This window comes from Simochromis diagramma, unplaced genomic scaffold (assembly GCF_900408965.1).
Source record: "Simochromis diagramma unplaced genomic scaffold, fSimDia1.1 OVJJ01000293.1, whole genome shotgun sequence".
Taxonomy (NCBI): domain Eukaryota; kingdom Metazoa; phylum Chordata; class Actinopteri; order Cichliformes; family Cichlidae; genus Simochromis; species Simochromis diagramma.
This window is the reverse complement of record NW_024386801.1, coordinates 20,720,351-20,742,790: the sequence shown is the minus strand read 5'-3', so window position 1 is coordinate 20,742,790 and position 22,440 is coordinate 20,720,351. Positions and strand designations below refer to the sequence as shown.

The following is a 22,440-nucleotide window of genomic DNA, read 5'->3' as shown; positions in this document are numbered from 1 at the left end:
TGAGGATGAAAGGGCAAGGGCATGAGTGTGGAAATACTGAGGGTTAATTCTACTGTTGGCACTGGGGGTTAAGTAAAGTTCAGTGAAAAATTAAGGTAATGTTTCAGTTATGGCTTAAGGAAGAAATGTTCACAAGTAACTCATAGTTTTACACCTATTCCAGCAAAGAATCCTCTAAAAACTCAATCTAAAGATAAAAAAATAGATTTTATGTTCATATTGTCAGCACAATAAAAATCATTAAAAAAAATATGGTACAATGTACCATTTTAAAATGAATATAAAATTTTAAAGGCTTTTTTTCCTGTATTTTTTTAATCACACGTTAAATTTTGCCATTTACCATTTATGGAAACCAACATTGGCAGTGGTACTGGCAAAAATTTAACAGAACATTTGTTTTGTTTTGTTTTTTTATTGAAGTTTTTATTGAACCTGCTGGGCAGTAACTCCAACATATGAACAATGATAAAAATCTGACTATTAAATAAGCAAAAAGTTTCCAAAACTAGTATAGTTTTTCATATTTTGGTTATTTTGCTGGGTGTAACTGACTCTGAGGAGCCAAATAACTTTGCAAACCTGTAACAGCTGACATCACCGCTCATGACATCCCAGTAGAACCTCAAAGAATATAAGTGCTCATTGCATATTTTTCATATAAACTCATTGCAACTGCCTTAACACTGGTAAAATATTTAAGCAATGTAAGTGAATGAGCAAATTGACAATGAAAAGATAATTGATTTTTCTGCTGTATCAATATTTTGGAAATTATGACCACTTAGTGTGGCATACACACATACAGATGTTGGTAATCTAATAGGCAATGCAGATCAGAGCGGTAATCCTGGAAGTGGACAGGGAGACCAGTGTTCAGCTGGAATGTTTAGACTACCTGAGCCCACAGACTAAATTTTGGATAGGCAAATACTGACTTTTCAGTGGTATTTTCCTTTGATCACTCATCATATCAAGTTATATTTAAGAGCAAAAGAGGCAGAAACTGGAACTTCTATCCAAATAATTTCCAAAAAGAACAGAAATTTATAATTACTATATCTTGATTTGAAACTGTGGAGCAGGTGAGGAAAATGTCCCTCAACGAGAGGCAGCCAGAAAATTCAAGATTCCTGAAACTAGCACAATGCACTATCACTGCATGATGGGTCGTGAAAGCAGATACATACAGATAACAACATATTTAGTTCTAAAAAGACAGTATATCATGTCATTTTCTTACTCTGTCCAGTGCTTACCCTACCTCCAGCCACTCTCCTGCTGAAGAGGATTCCCTGTGAGGTGGATTTCACGCAGGAACTGACATCCCTCAAGATTTTCACACACATTCTGCAGGTCTGAAAGAGAGCATGACACGTTTTTCAATATATTCTTCAGTTTCAATATAACTCCAACTTAGAAACTATATCAACCTACATGAAATAAGCAGAGGTGTGTAGTGAACTTATATCCAAGTTACAAAGTTACAAAATTTTACACAAGGCACCGAAATAAGATCAACAAAATATAAAGGCAATAGTTCAAGTACGGTGAGCTGAAAGAAGAAGAAAAACCACAGGTTTTAAACTGGCTTAGGTGGTAAAACAGGTTGACCACTAATCACAGGATTAGCAGCTCTATACTCGGGCTGTCCTGAGCAAAACAATGAAGGCCAATCTGCTCCTAACAGAGCAGGCGATGCTCTATTAGGAGTAGCGCTTGCATAACAGTGAACAAGAGACGTTTGCTGAACCACTAAGGTAAAACAGCGCTAAACAAGCACAGCCCATTCACCATTTTATAAAGAAAACATGTTACCTGACAGGCAGTTGTATCTAAGATCCAGATTTTCAAGGGACACAAAATTAGACATGGAGGGCAGCTGAGTAATTCTAGGAAAATAAGAGACAAATTACATTAGAAGCTAGACCACATCTCAATGCATCGCTCATGTCACCGTTAAACACAGAAGCATTTTGAATTTATGCGACTGTGTGGCTTTGACTCGTGGTTTTACAGAACCTACTGATTGCAATTTTTTATATCAAGTTACATTTTCAAAAGAAAGAAAAGCCAGAAAAAATTGTGGCACGTGTGTTATTTTCTACTTTGAATATATATCACATAACAAAACTTAGGCGAAGACAGATGGCAAGTAGTACTGGATAAATACTGGATACCCGTTTTGAGCTGCAGAGAGGTGCTGCATTAGAGGAAGCCAGCAGGCAGCGAGGCCGTGAAGGGAGGAGACGCTGTTGTCATCCAGATACAGCTCTCTGAGGAGGACCTGGTTGTTCAGACTCGGGGGCTGATGAAGCAACAGGACAAAGTCGTCAGCTAACACCCATCACACTGTGAGGTTAGACTAACTTCACACCGCTGCTCCTGCTGTAGCAACGAAACGACCTCGTCCATCAATGTCAGTTGTTTTAGCCCTGCTATGCCTACTGCTATGAGTGCCTGCCACAAGCGAAGCTCGTCAGGTTCATTTTCACACTGCTTGTGAAGCACTGTGATAAAACTTTCAGGCTTGGCAAACACAAGCATAGTTAATCTGTGACTGAAAGATTACTGAGGATAGAGTGGGCCATTATCACATGTGTACAATAATATACATTTTTAACAGCACATCTGCTGGACTGGAGAAAATTTGAAATTTGGCCAGGTAAAATTTATTTTCACAGCTGAGAAACGCGAATTAGCAAACAACAGCATGTGTTTGACTGAGGTACTTCTTGGATTAGATCTGATGGATCAGCTTCCTTTTTTTTTTATTGAAATTAAGCACCTTATTTATATTTGTCATACTTGCCTGGTTTTAATTTTATTTTTTGAAGGTTTGACAATCGTTTATCACTAAACGTAACTTCTGGAATAAGGGGAACTGTTTCTCAATTAAAAGGGCACGTAGTAGATAAAAGCAAAAGGATTTTAGGCTTAATTCAAGCCCATCACCTGTCTCAAACACCCACACCACTTTCTCTGCAGCTCTCGCAAAATTGCAACAGTGAACAGTGATATTAGATTTAGTGCTTCCAGTCATCTGCCGTGAGTTTTTACCTCAGTAAGGCCGTTTCCTCTTAGATCCAGTGTGTGAAGCAGAGCACTGTTCTCCAGACCCTCCACGTTGGCCAGGTGGTTGTGAGAGCAATCCAGGTGGAGCAGTGTATATACATCTCTCATCCCTTTGGTGTTGATCAGCTGGTTGTGGTTCACTGACAACCTCTGTAGCCTCCTTACAGACTCCAGACCAGCTAGGAAGCAGACAGAATATATGCAGAAAGCAGAGCATGAGTCTTAAAAGTTGACATGATACAGTCTAAAAAAAAAAAGTACAGTCTGTACATGGAGTCAAAATTGCAGTTTTCACTGCAGAGTGAATGGTGTGAAGTCCTCAGCAGGAAAGAAGAGAGATGCTGCCCTCTTGTGTTAGATTACATTACATTGATTTTTTTTGACCAGAAGAGGAAGTTTAGTTAAACCTGGAGGGAAACTTGGAATTCCTGATGTTCATCTATGATAGTCCTTTAGCATGTGAGGTAATAAGTAAAATGTTGCATGAAAGATTTCGGGAATTTCAGATACTGTTTTTTTTTTTTTCCATTTTCAAGTTTATTTCCTCAGGTTTGATAAGCTCTGAATGTAGTCCTTTAGAATTTCAAATGAAATATATGTAAGAAATGTATTGTAACTGCAGCATGTCTTTTACCAGGATTCTGATGTTAAGAGCCATAACTTTCATTCATTTTGTTAAACATAAAGAAGTCCAAATGCATTTGACATACTCCACAGACTCTTTTTATTTTGAAGTTTCACACTCATACTACTTTCTGTGTTTACATGGAACACGATGGCATCATGCCTGTTCTCAGGTTAAGTGAATGCTGCTCTTTTTTGAGGATTTTAGACTTACCAGGTGTTCGGATCAGTCACGCGTTATCTCAAGCTGCTACACACACATTGTTAGCAAATAAGTATTTAAAACACAAACACTTTCAGACATAATACTGACGAAAAAATTTATCCGTTTTTCTTTTTTTCTGGCTTTTTTCAATAGCTGTCAGTGTTTCATGAGTTCTCACCAATACGGGTGATGGAGTTATGCGAGAGATCAAGAATATCCAAATTCTCAGCACCATTTAAACCATGGATGGAAGTCAGCTTGTTGTGGGCAAGTTGAAGAACTCGTAAACTGCTCATGTTTTCACAATCCACAAATGAGATGTCATTTTCCTAAAACAAAACAAAAGCAAAGCTGTTGTGACTGAAATGACTGAAACAACATGAAAAAAAAATCACAGTAATGCCTAGTTTTTTGTTATTTTTGTTATTTTTTTAACTATATAATCACCTGTAGGTCAATGTACCAGAGCTCTTGTAAGTGGTTGATACCTTCCAATGATTTCAGTCCACAGCGTCTGAGGGTGAGCGACTGAAGTTGAGTACACTGGGCAAGGGTAAAAAGGCTGCAGCCAGGTAAGTCCTCCAAGGTCACGCTGGTAACCTGAAAGAGAGCCAAACATATTTCAGCGCTTCTGGATCTCAAATGAAAATAATGGGTTCTATGTGTGAATATTCTTTCCAAACACAACAAACATTTAAGTACAAAACATTTTCATCAGTGTTCCTGGATCACAGCTAAGCACACAGTATGTTACCTCCTGCAGGGATCTCCAGCCTGTGGACTGAAGCAGAGTGTGTGGGCACAGAGGGGGCAGACTGCTACCCTCTGCCACCCTCCTTGGCCCTGTCCTACTCCGGACTGATCCTTTCTGCTTCTTCCTGTTCTGGCAGGACAGATTAGACCAAGGGATGCATTCCTTCATCCACAACAGCCTCTTCTGCTCTGTGTGCTCTGGAAGGCCTGCAGGCAAAAAGCAAGAAGAAGTGCCCGGCTTTGCAGGATCTTGCCGGTTACTGGTATTATACACAGGGATCTGACTGATGTTCTTGTTTAGGTTCTGTTGTTTTGCAGTTTCAGAGCTGACGGGGTCAGCTGTAGATTCACTCTGCAGTGGATCAGCACTTGAGGTCCGCGTGGTGTTGCCTCCTGGGTGTGAGATCCTGCCAGTATTCTGATTCTGAGATTGCATGCTGCTATTTTCTCTTTCCTTGTCTCGCAGCTCATTCTTACTTATGACTCGTTCTTTCACCTCTTCTTCTACTTTCCTTTCTTCTGCTTGTATGTTTTCCTTCACCTCATTTCCATAATCCTTTGCATCTTCCTTGTTTCCTGTCCCATCCTTCTTTTTTCCTATACTAAGCCCCTCTTGGTGTTTCTGCAACTCTTCTTGCTTCTTTTCTTTATCTTTTTTCCTCTCATGTTCCATTTTTGTGTTCTGGTCTTTATTCTCACAAATCTCTGGCTTGAGTTTTATTACTTCATCTGTGTTTCTGTGTTCTTGTTCTTCATTCTGTTTCATTTCTTCCATTCTCATTGAAATCAGCTCTTCTTCGTTTGTTTTAGTATTTTCCTCCTTCCTCATCATATCTTGATTTTCCAAACTCTCCTCATCGTTCTTTTTCTTTTCTTCACTTTCCGTGAGTTGCATTTTGTCATCTATTCTTTTATTCTCATCTTTTCCCCTGATGTCTTTATTCAACAGCTTTTTCTTCATCTCGGGCTTTTCTCTTTGCTCTACCTCATTTCTTTCCATCTTATGCTCTGTAGTTTTTCTCACAATTTCCTTTCTTGTCTTCTCTTCCTCACCTCCGTTATCTGTTCTCTTTTCTTCCTTAATACTTCTTATTTCTTTATTTTTTGTCTTTTGATCTTCAGTCATCTTCCTTCCAGAAACCTCTGTCACATTGTTTTTGACATCCATTATTCTTGTTTCCTCGTCCTCACTTTTCCTGTTTTTCTTTCTCTCCTTCTGCTTTTGCTTTATCTCCTCCACCTCTTGTATCCCTCTTCTCCTCTCCTCATCCTTGATTTCTTCAATTTTTCTCTCTTCCTCTTTCTTTCTAATCTCTTCTTCTTCCATTTTCTTCTTTACCTCCTCCCTTTCCCACAGCTCCTTTTGCTTCTTTTCTTCTTTATGTCTTAATTTTATCATGTTTTTCTTTTCCTCTTCATCCAATCTTTTCCTCTCTTCCAGTTTCTTCTTTTCCTGTTCTTCTTCACTCTTAATTTTCTCTTCTTCCTCCTTCATTTTCCTTCTGTCTTCCTCTTCCTGCTTCTTTTTCGCTTGCATGTCTTCATTTTTCCTTTTCTCTTCTTCATTTTTCCTTTTCTCTTCTTCATTTTTCCTTTTCTTCTCTTTGTTTTTCCTTCTCTGCTCTTCCTCAATCATCCTCCTCTCTTGCTCCACTTGTTTTTGTAAGTTACCAATCAGTTCCTAATTAGAGATGATATTTATAGAGTTACAAAATAACTAGTTGCCTCATTTCTTTAATCTATTCTTTGAAATATATTAAGCAAACTACATGGAATTTACAAACATCACAAAAAGTATTCAATCAAAATGGAAAAAGCATCTATAAGTACTAAATTTAAGGTGTGTTTTTGAGGACCACTGATTTATAAATCCAGTATGTTCAGTAAATTGATTCTACCAAATGCTGCGCTGATAACAAATACCCAAAAGTATATCAAATGTCTAAAAATACAATGGTGAGCCTGTGCTCTACGTCACACTGCACACAAATTTGAAAAAAATAAAAAAATTAATTACCTGCTGAAGCAGCATCTCCTGCTCAAGTTTTTCCTGGGCTCTTTTCGCCATCAATTCCAGTTCCTTTTCATGCAGCTGGAACCAGAATAAATAAAACACAACAAGGTTAATTAATACAGCCATTTTTGCTGCATTCTGTATTTACTCTGTGACAGTTTGCCCTCCGTACCCTTGTCTGGGGGTATGAAATATCTAATACTGAGGCATCTGAATGAATACATTTATTTTCCCCACTCCTTAAGAACACAGTAAAACAACAGGTCCCTTGACTTTAGTGATGAATGCTGTACATACCAGCCTGTACCACACCATACCAGCCCATCATATTATAATACAAATGTTTGTCCTGAGAATTAGAACAGAACTGAGGGGGAAAAGGCTTTTAAATATGCTGGCCCAGTTTTCTGGAATAATCTACAGAAGGGACAGAAATTGTCAAAAACGGTTACCATTCCTGGAGTTTAAGTTCGTTTTAAAGGAGCGAGAGAATAACTCATGCACCAATCTTGCTCCTGCCACAGTTACTGTAGAAGCACAGGACTGCAATCACAATACACTGCACTAATTACCAAAATGCTGCAGTACTCTACAGCTTACACAATAATAATCTGCAATCTATCCTAATTATTATTTTTTCTGTTCTCAAACTGTTCTCCCATTAGGAGCTCAGTCTGCGTGGAGTTCGTTTTTCTCCTCCTCTCACCTCATGTTGTGTATTTTCGTTGTTTTTCTTATCAGCCTACCTCTCTGACCTGTCTTCCCAATGTGATCTTTGTGTAAACTATGTTTGGTTGGAGGGTTCCTTTGTTACTACACTCAAATCAGTGTTCCTCCATGTGCCAGTGAAAGCGTGACCACTGCTTTAATGCTGTAAATAGACTGTAGAGTCCAGGCTAGACAAGCTATCTCTTATGTGTTGTGCCATTTCTTAAGCTTGAGGTTGTTTAGTTTACCTACATAATTCATCTCAATCTTCTTGGTCCTTAACTGCGTACACAATATTACTCTGTTTAAGGCAGAGGACACAATCCTGGGGGTGGACAAACTTTTGAGAGTTTTGTTTGGAATTTGAAAGCCACAGAGACACAATGTTATGAAAACATGTGTCACTGTTGTTCCGACACTCCAGACACATAAGGAATCACCAGTGGTCTTCACTTTAGATGACACTTTAGCACTGCTTAGTTGTCTTCCCAGCGTAGTCAAATACCCAGCTAGATAACCACATTTACTCAGGCTCTTCTTGATATGATGATCTTCTGCTTCTCTGCCCACTGTGTCTTTGGGGATGGTGTTCTCAGTGTGTCACAGTGTCCTAAAGACACACAATTTTTGCTCCAGTGGACAATTACAGTCAAACCTTTCATAGCCTCTGTGGTGAACTTGATCGATCTATGGACTAAGTCTGTGTACTTACTAAGTAAGGTATCATCCATAAACATAAACAATGGCTCTGTGGTGCACCAGGCTATCAGAGGCCTCTTTTCCACTTCCTCCATATCCAAGTAAGGCTGGGTTATGTAATTACCCTGAAGAGTTGGTGGGGGCAGCTGCATGTTTTATTACGTATGTGGACATTTGGTACCAGCTTATTGTTTATTCGTAGTAATTATGGGACAGCTGCTCTACCACCTGGATCCAAAAGTACTATGTCGAGGGGGGAAAAAAAGTCAGAAGTAACTTACTTTCTCTGCCGCCATTATCTTCCTCAGCTCCTCCTGGAAGTTAATTTCTCTTTTTTGCCTTTCCTCGTTTTTATGCATCTCCTCATCACAGTGTTTCTCTTGTGCTATGTCATGTTTGCTAAAGTCCCGGGCCAAATATTTCTCAGTCTCCCAACATCGATCTGTTCCAGCTCCATCTAAGACAAATACAAAAATGTAAGGCTTCAATGGTTCAGCAAGCAAGAAAGGAAAGCCATGCATATGTAGTTCAAATCAGGCTCAAAGTAAGACATGCCTTGCCTCTCCATTGATTGTTATGCACTAATAACAAATAACAACCAAATTTCCTGCATAAAGAATGATCCAAATCTAATCTTCCATAAATATGTAAGGCAATGCTTAGGGAAATGAGAGGCAATGCGTTTTATTTTAACTTCTTTATTTGACATTTTTTCTAAATTTAGATCAGTGACGTGGCAGTGATTTTGAGTCCATCTACATTATATGATTTAACTAAAATATACCTCCAGGAAGCTTGATCACCATTAGCTTTATGCTTTCAGTTGCAAATTTAAAAGTCTATTCACAAGACAGGATTATCTACCTTTTCATGTTACTGAAGTCGTGAGTGACAGCAAATTCTATGAAAATAGTGACGTCTTGTGGCAAACTATGTTACCTTTTACCTTTATTTCGAGTGTATTATGGCTGTATTATGCAACATCAGAACTTCAGTAACCTCAAAGTTGTTCACTTTTCTGGTCATTTCTAAAGTTTTGGCTGTCTCTCTGATAGTTTTTTTTTTCTTCACTTTTTCCCCTCACTTGCACTAACATCTCTTTTGGCCTGATATTATAAATAATTGAAATTACATTATAAAGCTATAAAAACAAAAATTAAACACATTGACTTGAATTGACTTGAATTGAATTGACTTGAGATATTATATCTGCTTCATTTAAAATAAAATAAAAAATGATCAGGCCTCACATGGCCACTGCTTGTCAATCAATTATCCCATTAAATTTGAACCTGGGGGAAATAGGGGACTGTGTATGAAAAGAGCTGTAATTCTTCAACAGATTTTGTAAAACCTCTGGGATTAAAAAAGAAAGTCTGTGTCAGGATCTGGAGGTTTGACTGGAAAGTTCCACCAGGCACCTGAGTCCCTTGGTCTCCACCCCTGGGCGGAGCCATCATCGCTCCTGCAGTCCTGCACACCTGAGGCTGATTCTGGGTAATCAGGCTGAGGATTTAAGCTCCACTCAGACTCTCCTTTGTTGTCAGTTTGTCAATGATCTCATGTTGGTATCGGTGCTAAGGTTTTTCCCCATCCTCTTGCTACTTGTTTTGTTGCCTACTTTGGTTTCCTGTGCTACAGTTTTCCTGGACCTTCTTTGCCATTGCCTTCAACCTCAGCTCTCCTTGGATTATCTTCGCATTCTGGAAAAATACAAAGAACCTCACCTGCCTGCCCTCCAGCCACCACTCACCACCTCGGACACAGCGGCACTCAGGTCAGCCAGCCTTTGTCAGTACTCACCTGGATTCTCTCCGCCTCTCCCTCAAAGCCAAGCTCACCCTGACTATCAGTAAGCATTGTCAGTCATTACCACCTCCGCTAAATACCCTGCGTCTGGCGCCTTCTTAACCTTGTTCTCCTTTCTTCCCAGATGCACCTGCTCCATCCCCGTCGCAACCTGCCAATTCCCCCTTCACCCCCACTGACCCACGGCCGCATCATTAGTAACACTTTGCCACAAATTCACCTGTTGACTTCATAATAAAACACTGTAAAAATGTTTGAGTCCAGTTTAGCTATTGGCCTGTGTACTTCAAGCACATGCTGGTTGTTTGATCTACAATCAATTGTGGTGATGTACAGAAGCAAAACTACAACAATGGTGTCTTTGTCCCAAACAATACACATGTACATGTTATCTACCTTCATTATTAGGCCACATGGACATATTGTGAGTCAAAGGATTTTGTGTCACTATTCGTGTTTGAAGAAGGGACCCATCAGCCTTTTTCTCCTCATTTTCTGTTTCACCACCCACCTGTATCAGTAAAAAGAAATCATTTTTAAAAATTAGGCCACGTGACATATTTTAGATGTAATAAAACAACCGAGATTAGACCGTTAAGACCAATTTACCTGTTCATTCACTTTCACCATATCTTTGCTGACTTCATTTGATAGCCTCATCATATTATCAGTGGATTCTGATGGTGTGAAGTCTGACATGGAATTCAAAGACAGTGCAGACAAAATCCAGAACGGTGAGGAGATAATCTCAGCTTTATCACCGTACACATTAGTTAATTGCTGTAAGTTATTACTTACCTTCAAGTTCCTCAAGGATAAGTTTCTCACAAACTGCCGCTCTAGTTTTTGATGTTTCAAAGTAGCTTAGAAGAGCTGGTGGGAAATTATCTGAAGCCTGCGGTCAGAAAACAGGTTAATTATTAGGTCTGATTTCGCCACAAAAGGAAAATGTTAATATAAGCAAGCAATATTAACAATATTAGCAAGCATTGTGGGGACAAAAGTGAAGCAATAACTCTTACTGATACTAAATCCATTGTCTATTCTGCTTATGGGTCAATCGGTTTCCTTATTGATTTCTGATTAATTTTAAAGTAGGCCAGCAGACGTTCAGGGACAATGCAAAAGTAGAAAAACAAAGTAAGGAAAAAAGGGTCTGTACTGTATGTGACTCACACATAGAAAAGCTCAAGGGTTTTGGGGTCACTGTGTTGCAATTATTGTTTTGTTTTCTAAGCAGCATTCATAAATGGCATTACTACACTTAAAGAGATATTAGTCCAATGAACTGGACAGTTTGGTACCATTTATTTTTATTTGGAAGAATTTCTCAAATCCCATCCATACTCACTATATGAAAAAGCAATAGTTGGGATGTATGGACAAAGTCATAAGGCAGTAAGTGGATTTACGGAGGGTCAGCTTATGTTGTGCATAATTTATCTTCTATCTATTATCCGTTTAGCTTCGCTGTCCTGTTCAGCGTCACTCTAAGCTCACGTGTGGCTCTCAAACGAATCATCCTGATGCTTTTGTGGTAGAGATATAAATTAAGGTGTCTACCCTGACAAATAGCTGCTAATTTCCACCTCTCCGGGTGATAGAATGTATGCAGAACTGGACAAAAAAATAGTAAATGACGATAATATTTTGGAGAATAGCGGAAACATACATGCATGTGCTGTATTTTTAGAACGAAGCCCACACCCTTACCTCTTCTTCATGACATGAAACATTTTCCTGTTCTTCTTCAGTTTTGTCAGCGGTGAATGGCTCATCCAGCTCCAGCATGACGATTTACTTATCTGTCAGAGCAGTGAAAATGAAGGCATGATTAGACGGTCTGCTAAGTTTCAGTTGCTGAAACCATTTACTGTAATACTTTTATCCAAAGTACTCATATTTACCGTTAAGTTATACGTAAATATTTAAAATGTCCTACCTGGATACAGCACTAGTGCTATACTCGCAAGCTTAGAAGAACTTGGCTGAAAGATCCTCTTGAGTCTAGACGAAGTTCTGTCTCTATGGAAACAACGCTGTGAACTACGAAGTCTCGAAAGGGACTTACCGAACAAAACGCAAAAGAAAAACTAATTCATATTTTAAATGGAAAAAGGCGGCTTACATTTTGTTTTTAATTTTTTTAGACTGCATTTGTTGTATTGACGTCAGTATTTTTATCTTCATTTTTCATGTAAACACCATTAGAAAAGGAGTCCTTTTCTAATGGTGTTTACACGAAGAATGAAGAAGGCGCTAATTTAGGCATTTTTATGTGTGGCACATACATTGTGTCCTTAAAAAAGGAAGAAGAAAAAAGAAAATCACGTGTTGCTTGCTATAAAAATGAAATGATTTCAAAATGCCTCAAACGTTGGCTGCAATTTAATAATTCTATTCTTGAATTATTTTGATCCTTGGAAACTTCCTAACGCACGAGACAAAGAAAAAAGAGTAAATAAGCAGGCATTTATTTAATTTTTTACATCATCAGTTTAAATTTCCCGTTGATCAACAGGCGACCAGAACAGAGGAAAAAACTACCACAAGATGGCGATCACAGCTCTGGAAGAAGCCCCTTATAATGCGTGACAATAACTAGAGAGACAATACACCAAAAGTTTCATCTTTTAATATCAAATTCTATCACATTACAGAAAAATGATCTGAATAAAAATGCTTTAATTTTCAATACACTTATCGCATAACAATTGTAGATCTGTCTGGTCAAGTCCAACTAGAAAACATTGAAACAATAATTGATATTGTTGCACAGTTACTGAAAAAAGTTGCACAGAAGTTACAGAAGCAAAATTATGAATCTGAGGTCAGCAAAGCTATTTGGCTACTTAGTGTGAAGAAAATGTAGTGTCACTGACTTGTGTGGGCATTCTAACAGCCAGCAAGGGGGGGGTCAGTGAGCCCGAGACCTTGTAGGTGAATCACACGACCAGAGGGACAAACTCTGTTGGGCTGCTAACAATGCGCACTTTTTCCATGGCATTTCTGATCACAAAGACCAGTTCCTCTCTCCCGTGGTGAGGGCTTTGCACTTGTCCTATAGTCTTCTCTTTGAGGAGATTCCAGTGGCCCACACAGGTTTCCCATACACATTCCTGATAGCTTTCTAAAAGGAACCCAGTCTCCTTCCTGATAACTTTCAAACGAAGAACAGCTTGTCCTTCATCCAAAACTGTTTGGTCAGGAGACACAGTGAGGCCTGTTCTCTATTCTCTATACATGAAAACAAAAACAGTGGAATGGCGCCAGGTCCTTTAAAAAGCAAAGCTGAATTACACAATAACAATGAAACACGGCCCATCTACAACCCTACTGTGGCACAAGATCAACACCTTCACCGTTTTGTACTTTGATAAAAAGTCATTATGGGTCATAGCCCAACTTCAGTGCTTAGGCTGACGGGGAGCTACAGGACAGTTTGGTGCTACTGCCGTTGTTGGAGTCAAACTGCCTGTCCCTTATGTTGTATTAGGTCCCCTAAGATTCATTGACCAAGTTCAATTGCTTAAAAAGGCTCCATCAGCAAGCCTTGTCTACTCCAATTAGGGCTAGGCCCTTTGTCAGTGGGCAAGGTGTCCGGCGCTTTTGTCCAAGTGCACGGAACCCAGACAGCAGCCAGACAGGGCCAAGCTGTAGATTTATGCAGCAGATTACACCAGTCAATAGCGGCTCCGGCCCAAACGCAGCAGAGGTTTAGATAGCACCCATGTGTTTACACTGTCAAGGGTTTTCTGTTACTCGTCTGTAGCCATTATCTTGGCAGCCATTGAGCAAATCGAGCCTATCATTTCCATCTGAGGGATTTGACGAAAGAGGGATTGGAGGAAAAAAGTTGCCAGTATCCCAACTAACCTTTAACTTAACTTAGTGCACATCACAAAGGTACAATTTGCAATACCCGTGTGTATTTATTAGTGATTAATGCAATTGATCTGAAGAATTAGACGTCATGCCTGAAAACATACATTTTATCTATTTTGCAGACTTGAACATTCAGGTTACTGCTTCAGTGAGATGATAAAGGAACTCGACCTGATGGTAATATACTATGTGCATGTGATGGGGAAAATGTTAAGCAAGCTAATCCTGCACAAATACCTCTGCAAGCTTAACGCCTTGTGTTGCGTTCTTGCAAGTATCTGCTGTCATATCACGTCTTGCTTGTGCAATCATTACCTGCGGTACATTTTCAAAGCTGTTTCTACACAAGAGTGGCTCAGACTTGAGAAGTTCAACCAGGTCATCCCAGCATCCTCCTAACCAAGCTTTTCTTCTTCTCAGTAGACTGACAACACAAGTGAACTAGTTAGACTTCAAGGCAGATTTGGATTCTCTTTCAAAGTTAACATTATGCTGCCATTGTGAGTTTTAGTACATCTAAATCAGCTTCAAATGACTGTGGGATTATTGTTGCAATCATAAGTCCACCTAAGAGGGTTTGGTGAGGGTTAATTTGGGATTAGCTTAGTCCATTACAAGTGACTTAAAGTAATAGTTGTGCTTTTTTCATTTAATACTTAAACAACTCATCTCTCTTGTTTGAACTGTAAATTCCAGGCTTTCCAAAAAACTGCAAACATGTTCGTTGCGTAAGTTTAACATTCACACTTCGAAGAACAGCCTGTATCAATGGTCATGCTGACAGCCATGGAGCAAAATGAAATATAGCTCTTTTCTTAATTCCACAAAAGAGTTGAAAATTATGTATCTACTGAGAATGTCCCGAGCTAAACTATTCTGTATCAGCCTACAGCATGTAGTGTACAAAAATCCACTGTGTAGAGACAGAATGAACAGTGGCAAACTGTAGAAGACACTAACTGCTATAGTTCTTCCAGAAAATAGTACTTTATTCTGCATACAAGAAATTCAGAATAGAGGAAGAGACAAAAAGCTGTGATTATTGGTCACTTACATCTTGTCCAAACAGAAAACTTGTTACAATTTTGAAATGTACAAAAATATAGAAGCAAAGGCATGAGTGCTTTCATTTTCAGTTATATACACTAAAAGTAACTTGCCTACCTTTTTATCGACTACTAGTCTTCATTTTAATCTTCAAGGTATTCATTTATTAAATAAGTTGTAAACATCTACTGTTTGGATAGTTTTTCAATCCACTTTGGAGAATTTGAGTTTTGTATGTCTTGAGATTAAAAGATCTGTACCTACTATTGGAATCATTTTTTATCCTTTGCACCTATTTAAATTACCAAATGGACTAAATTACAGCTTGTCACTGACTTTGACATTACAAAATCGGCAACCACATGTGCCTTAGAGGGATTTTTAAAAAAGAAAAAAAAACATGATGAGAGCACTTGGCTCAGGTCTGATATGTTCTGTAAGTCCCATGACTTGTTCTTGGCCTTGAGCACAGGACAGTTCCAAGGAAAGAGAAAAGAGGAGGCGTTACTGCTGTTAATCCTCACTTTGAAAGAGCATCAAATCCAGCCAACAAGCCTCGTGTATCCGTGTGTGTGTCTGTGTTTAGTTGTTTCATGTGTAATTCTTAAATGAGCAGGGTTTTTTCAAATGCAGTTTCATCTGCTATAAGAAGTTAGAGCCAAACCTTAAATTCTTAAGACTTGAATGTGGGGTATAAGGCATGATTTATCTGGGCAGCGTATCACATGAAAAATTTGTCGTTTTTATTTAAGTGAATGCCAGTTTTCCATAATAAAAAAATGTAATTAATTCTGCATCCAGAAACCTACATGACCTACATGATTTTAACTATTTTGTTATTTCCCAGTATAAGCTTTATTGGAAAGTTGAATGGAAAAAATCATCAAATGTTTATGTTATTAAAAATGAAATGAAGAAAGGCTACAAACAAGCTAGCTGTACAAGCTAAATTATACTATGGCTTACTTGTATTTTTAAAGAAAGCAATACTAGTAAACACACCACACTTTTTTATGCTCAGTTGCAGTATCCAGATGAAATACATAATCATGCTACACGATTCTCAACTAACCACAATTAAGTAACTCCTCGAGTCAAAAGTAACTTTTTGAAAAACTCTGTTATATTTAGAGCATCTTTTCAGTGGAATAAGTTGCCTTATGCAACTAGAGAATTGGCTTCTATTCATAATTTTAAAAATCACTTAAAAGCCTATTTAGGCAGTTTTTAATTTATTTGTAAATATTGTAAGAGGGTAATGTCACTTGTAATGGAAATTGTGTATTTTGTTTGAGTGTTTTTTATCATTTTTAATATTTACATGCTTATATTTTCAGAATTGTCAAACCTTATTGTGGATGTAAGAACCAAATTATGTGGATATTTTGCATCCAACTCATTGTGTAGCATTTTATTCGGTGGTATTTGATGGTTTGGGCCCCAGGAAGACTAGCAACCACTGCTGTGGAAGCTAATGGGGTTCCTTATAAATAAACAAATAAACAAACATAAAGGCAAAAAAGAGTGGCATATGAACAAGTAGTAACACTAGTGGTACCATTTTTCTACAAGCAGGTTCTATTTTTTGTGTTAAATGTGTTAAACCCATAAACAAAGCAGCTAATCGCAATTGATATCCAGGTGAGGTGCAAAAAGAAAGAACAACAAACTGTTGCTCTGCTATATGTAGCCTGGTGTGAAAAACTTTCCCCACCTGCTCCTTAGTTTTTTTATTTTTTGTCACACTCAAATATTTCAGCTCATCAAACAAATTTGAATATGAGACAAAGGTACTGCAACTAAACCCAAAATGCATTTTCATCTGTTAAGGGAAAAAGCTATCTAAACCTACATGGATGGCCCAGTGTGAAAAAGTTAAGTGCCCCCTAAACCTAAAAAAAACAGTTGTGCCAAGAACTGCAATAACTGGCAATGAGTATTTCACATCACTGTGGGGAGATTTTGGTCAACTCTTCTTTGCCCACTTGTTTTAATTCAGTTATACTGGAGGGTTTTGGTTTTGTTTTTTGTTTTGTTTTTTCGAATTAACAGCCTGTTTAAGGTTGTGCCGAAGCATTTCAATCAGATTTAAGTCTGATCTTTGACTAGGACACTCATTTTGGCTGAACATAGGTGGATTATCTGGTGTCTTTCAGATCATCGTCCTGCTGCTTAACTTTAGTGCAGTTGATCTTCAGGGCATGAACTGATGGTCGGACATTCTCCTTTGGGATTTTCGGTTAGAGAGCAGAATGCATTGTTCCATCAATCACAGCAAGTCGCCCATGTCCTATGCAGCGAAGCAGCCCCAGACCATAAAACTACTACCACCATGTTTGGCAGTTGAAATGATGTTCTTTCATGAATTGCTACTGTGGCAACATGAAGAAATAACTCAGGAATAACAAATCACGTCACTTGACGAGTTATGTTCCAAGGCCGATATTTCTACGCCATGTGGGCTGCTACTTGGAGTGGGGCTCTTCTGATGGTAGATTCACTCCTACCACTGCCTTCAACAAGGTACAATGAACATACTTTATTTTACTGGGGTCATTTACAGATGTAACAGTATTCCTGGACACCGGCAGAGTATAAATTATGCAAAGTCCTATTAAAACATTCACACTTCCAGACGGATGATGGGGGATAGTATAAGATTTCTCAGTTAGGTAAAACTTACAAAGTTGCTGGATCAGGGAGCTTTCAAATTTGTGTCCCTGAATGGATGCGAAGAGGTACACCAAACTTTGAGAACCACTCGGTTACAAGGACACGGGCCACTGCAGCAGCTCTTTCTGCAGCCCAATGTGAGAAGAGTCCAACAGAGTGTAATCAATAGCAAAATTTTCATTTGGGCAAAAAGACAACAACTGTCCCATATAGCTTTGAGCAACTGGTTGTGTGTTTTTTGCAACTTGACAATGTTCCCATGCCTGACACCAGTGAGCTACCTCAGCAGACATACCTGGCCAGTAGCACCATGAACGTCTAGTCCTTTCCAGACCTTTATGGTCGTGGTCCTGATGAACTTGAGTCAGCACCTCCTAATTAGTACATGAGGCAGCAAAAGTTGGAGCACCACCTCAGCACCTTTGGGGCAATGAACTTAAACAATTAAACAAACAAACCTAAGCTAAAACACCAGGATTTCATTTTATCACAGAATCGGCCTGCTGGAGGGCATAGTGGTGAGATGAGGCAAAAACACACATGGCAGCTTGCAGCACATTAACTGGTTCCAGCTACAAGGCTCGCTGAAGGGGTTCAGGTAGGGGTGTACAAGGAATCATGGCTTTTATATCCTGCAGACTGGGCAGATGCTGGCAGAATAAGTGCCTCTGTTCGTATTGCTCCTTTCTGACTTGTACTTTAATTCAAAGTCAAAAAGACGAGTTGAGCTTCACGGCACTGTTCAGTAGTCCCAGGTTTAGCAGAAGACAAATGACTAAGGATGTTCTTGTCAGTATAAAAATTACACTTGTGGCCCAACAAGAATTTTTCAGTCACGGTCCACTTATGTGCCAAAAACTCCAACTTCATTGAACTATAATTTAGCCTCAAACCTCGGCTAGCATAGCCTGTTAGTCTCACTTTACCTCCTCCCTACTGGGAAGGCCCAGGCCGAAATTACTTGCATCCACCTCTAAAATAAAAGGCACACAGAAATCTGTAAAAGGAAAGCACTGGTGCTGTTGTGAGCTTAGTTTTTAATGGCTTAAAGCTTTGGTGACACTCTTCAGTCCAGTTCCCAATGACACCATGCTCTGCCCCAAGACTGTGCCACCAGTCTATGCAGAGGGACAACAAACTTCGCAAAACCAAGAGAGGACCATAGTCCTGAAACTGTTTTAGGAGGCTGCCAGTTAGTTAGTTAGCCAGTTTTTTTCTGCATAATCCATCATACAAAATGTAATCAAATGGAAAAGTCTCTTTTTTTAACTTGTTTTATCAGTTTTAATCTTTTAACTTTATGCATCAAGTAAAAATTAAATTATATGCAACATTCTCTGACTTGAAGAAATTAGTTTAACATTTAAACCTATTTTCTGCACATTCCAGCACATAAAATAAAATATTTTTTGTGTTTACACTCAGTCTTTCAAATAGATGCAAGTAAAACACAGCAGAAAATAAATAAAGTCAAAGACTCAGCGGTCCTGTTGCTCTATTTTCACCTGTAAAGCAGGACTGGGGTAGGTGGAGGTTTACCCTGGTGCAGGTGTGCCGCAGCGGTCAGTTGAAGAATCCGCGAGTTTCTCTGTGAATTTCCCATTACGTCATAGCGCACTCGGTGCTTGCTTGGAAGTTTAGGGGGTTTTTTTCGCTGTAAAAAGAAGTTTTCTTCCCACGCATAACGGACACTAATGTTTTTGTCACTTTTTATGGAATCAAATTCAAAGTAAGGTCAGTACTTCCACGCTCTAAACGCTGCACGCTCATACTCTCTCCCGTACTCGATATATTATCCATTGTTGATCGGCACAGCTGTTGTCACGAACGTCGCACTCGCTTACGTCACTGTCATGAGACATTCTCGCAAAAAAAATCACGGTTTTAGTAACGCAGTAACACAGCGTTCCTACAGGAAAGTAACGGTAATCTAATTACCGTTTTTGCGATAGTAATCCCTTACTTTACTCGTTACTTTAAAAGTAATCAGATTACAGTAACACATTACAAGTAATGCGTTACTGCCCATCTCTGGTCCCAAAGCCTCAAGCGTTTGAAACCCAGACTGATGACAGATGTCAGTGACTTTGTTTCTCATCTGTTCTTGAGTTTCTTTAGATAATTTCATGATGTTTTGATCTTTTAGCTTGCTTCACTTTGTCAGACTGATCTATTTAAGTGATTTGAAACACTGCAGCAAGAGTACCTACAGGGACTAGAAAGAGGGAGCATAATTCTCCTATATCGGCTTCTCTTCATTGGCTCCCTATTAAATCCAGAATGAAATTTAAAATCCTGCTCTTCACATGAATAATCAGGCCCCATCTTATCTTAATAACCTTATAGTACCATATCACCCCATTAGAGCACTTCACTCAGCCTGCAGGCTTACTTGTGGTTCCCAGAGTATTTACAAGCAGAATGGAAGGCAGACCTTTCAGCTTTCAGGCCCCTCTGCTGTGGACCAAGCTTCCAGTTTGGATTCAGGAGACAGACGCCCTCTCTACTTTTTAAGTTGAGGCTTAAAACTTTACTTTTGCTAAAGCATATACTTAGGACTGGACTTAGGACTAAATTGATTTCTTGATTAATCAGGACTGGATGTGACTAGTGACATGAAACTCAGCTTTCCTGGTTACTCAATGAAATCAGTGAAATCATAATTTAAAAACTGCATTTTGTATTTACTCAAGTTGTCTTTGTCTAAGATTAGAATTTGTTTGATCATCTAGAAACATGTGAGTGTGACAAATATCCAAAAAAGTAAGAAATCAGGAAGGGGTCAAAAACTTTTTATCCGCAATGTATCCAAAACTCTTTAGTCCTTTTTTTTCCCCTGGAAAAACAAAAATGGGACATTTTGAAAACAAATCCATGGAGGGTTTTTTTTTAAAAAATTTTTTAATATCCTCGAGTACCTGGAACACTTTGACTCAAGAAGACACAACATGGTGGAAGCAGATTGTATTTATCATCAGTACCTTATTTTTCGTTTCTATTCTCCAATCATCACAACTTCTCATGACCTTGTGACCTCAATGTTCAGGTGGTGGTAGTGGTGGTGGGGAGGGGGAGGAGGCTTACCAAGGCTGATACAGTGAAGTCTCATCACTGGCTGTTTTCTTTTGTTTTATCAAATTAGGATCGAGCTGCACATTGCCAATCACAGAACACAGGCTTTTCAAAGCAGCTCGCAGAGAGCACATCAAGTACATGTTCTGTTCCTTCCCAAGGCAAAATCAGATCTTTTTGAGACAACAGCACACATTTAAGGTAGAAATAACTATTCTATGTAACAATAAAAATAAAAATATATATCATAGGACTGGATAATGGGTCTAGAATGCTCTTTATTTTAGATTAAATTGAAAGCTAGTCCACTTATGAACTTACTTTATTTCACAGTTTTCATTTAAGAAATCATGCTTTACTTGTTCAGTCCTTTGATTGCTCGTTATTAATTAATTACTCATTTAAAGGAAAATCAGGGAATTAAATAACACTATTCAAAATAAAATACATTTAAACATTGTAAAAGTGACCTCACTGTCTGCAAGATTTGTTTCCTCAAAATAAGAAACCTGGAAATTCATGTCCACCATCAAGTCCCCAGTTCATTTATTTATGCCACCTCTGTGTGATTCCCATTGGCTGACAACCTACGTATCTGTGACACAGTGAAAACCAATCCACCATAACTTTCCATCAGAGGTCCGGGAGGGGAAAACTCATGACAACCAAATGGCATAATGTTACCAAAGTCAGAGGCAGTTCATGAAGTATTCAGCAGGTAACCAGTGTAAGCTGCCATCTGTGACCAGTTGTGTGTTTACCATCACAAAAACAAAACAGCATCACGGGATGGGGAACACCTCGTACTTAACCACATGTTTTATACCTTGTTACAAACAAACAACCGATATCTGGGACACACATAAAAGAACTGCAAATAAATGCAGAGAATTAATTCAAGTCTTATTTAATTTGGCCAATACATAAAGACAAAAAAGACAAAATGGCTAAGTCCCAGTGCAGTACGAGTTTAATAATTAATTGCAACAAATCATAACTGAACATTTAGTATCTTATGAATGTGGGCTTTCCAACACTTTGGTAAAAGCTCATTTTGCTCTTATATTACTTTCTGACTTGGCTTGTCTTTTCTATTTTTGCCCAAATTTCAATCCTACATTTGAATCCCTGCAGCTCATAATGTCTGCATCCTGCAGCATCATCTCTGTAATTCTGCTGTTCGAGTCTTCTACATAATAACACCTGCTTTCTGAGACTGGTACTGACGTCACTGACATTTGTTTTGGGGTTCTTTTTCACAGCTTGAAGGATTTGTCTGTCATCAGCTGCAGCTGTTTTCCATGGGAGACCTGCCCTTTGTGTATTTTGTCCACAAGCTTTTTCTTTCCACTCTGCTGTACTTGTTATATCAGTTTCCTGTGTTGTGGTTCTTAATGATTTTGGTTTTTGCATCTTACAGATTAGCTGTTTTTCTGCCACCATTCACTGTTTATGGTCTTCTCTCGCCTCCATTTTCCTTCTACTGGCTCCAGTCAGCTGTCAGTCAGTGGTTAAATTACTGTAGCACAGGGTCTGATCAGCACAGCTAATTGACTGCAGTGAAACGATAAGAGATAAGTGTGAGGACCATTTTATGTAATTTCACCCTCAATTTCTGATTTCATATCCCAAAACACTTTATTAAAGGTTTACACTTTACTGATATCATTTTGCTAGTCGCTTTTTTTGCAAAGAGAGACAAAGTATTTCCCCCTAAAAATATATTATATCCCTCACTGCATAGTTGTTGTTTTTTTGTTAACCACCCTTACTGTTACTACAAAGAGATCTTTATTGCATTACCACATGAGGATCAGCTCATTTTGCAACATGTGGAGTCACACTCACAGCCACAGACGCAGTGTGACGTGTGACT

At 38.7% G+C, this 22,440-nt stretch overlaps 1 protein-coding gene across 1 annotated transcript in view; it reads right to left on the bottom strand.

Moving 5' to 3' along the window:
* The window catches only part of lrriq1 (leucine-rich repeats and IQ motif containing 1), a 39,985-nt gene extending 28,043 nt beyond the window's left edge, over positions 1-11,942 (bottom strand). Inside the window, exons 1-15 of the mRNA XM_040026888.1 lie at positions 11,830-11,942; positions 11,601-11,692; positions 10,686-10,782; positions 10,497-10,579; positions 10,284-10,398; positions 8,360-8,535; positions 6,675-6,749; positions 6,240-6,338; positions 4,659-5,954; positions 4,352-4,504; positions 4,083-4,233; positions 3,061-3,254; positions 2,181-2,308; positions 1,819-1,892; positions 1,265-1,358 (exon numbers count right to left, since the gene is read on the bottom strand). Coding sequence (XP_039882822.1) covers positions 1,265-1,358; positions 1,819-1,892; positions 2,181-2,308; positions 3,061-3,254; positions 4,083-4,233; positions 4,352-4,504; positions 4,659-5,954; positions 6,240-6,338; positions 6,675-6,749; positions 8,360-8,535; positions 10,284-10,398; positions 10,497-10,579; positions 10,686-10,782; positions 11,601-11,678 — 2,813 coding nt within the window. The 5' untranslated portion in view covers positions 11,679-11,692; positions 11,830-11,942. The remainder of the gene's footprint in view (positions 1-1,264; positions 1,359-1,818; positions 1,893-2,180; positions 2,309-3,060; positions 3,255-4,082; positions 4,234-4,351; positions 4,505-4,658; positions 5,955-6,239; positions 6,339-6,674; positions 6,750-8,359; positions 8,536-10,283; positions 10,399-10,496; positions 10,580-10,685; positions 10,783-11,600; positions 11,693-11,829) is intronic.
* Positions 11,943-22,440: the final 10,498 nt, after the last annotated feature.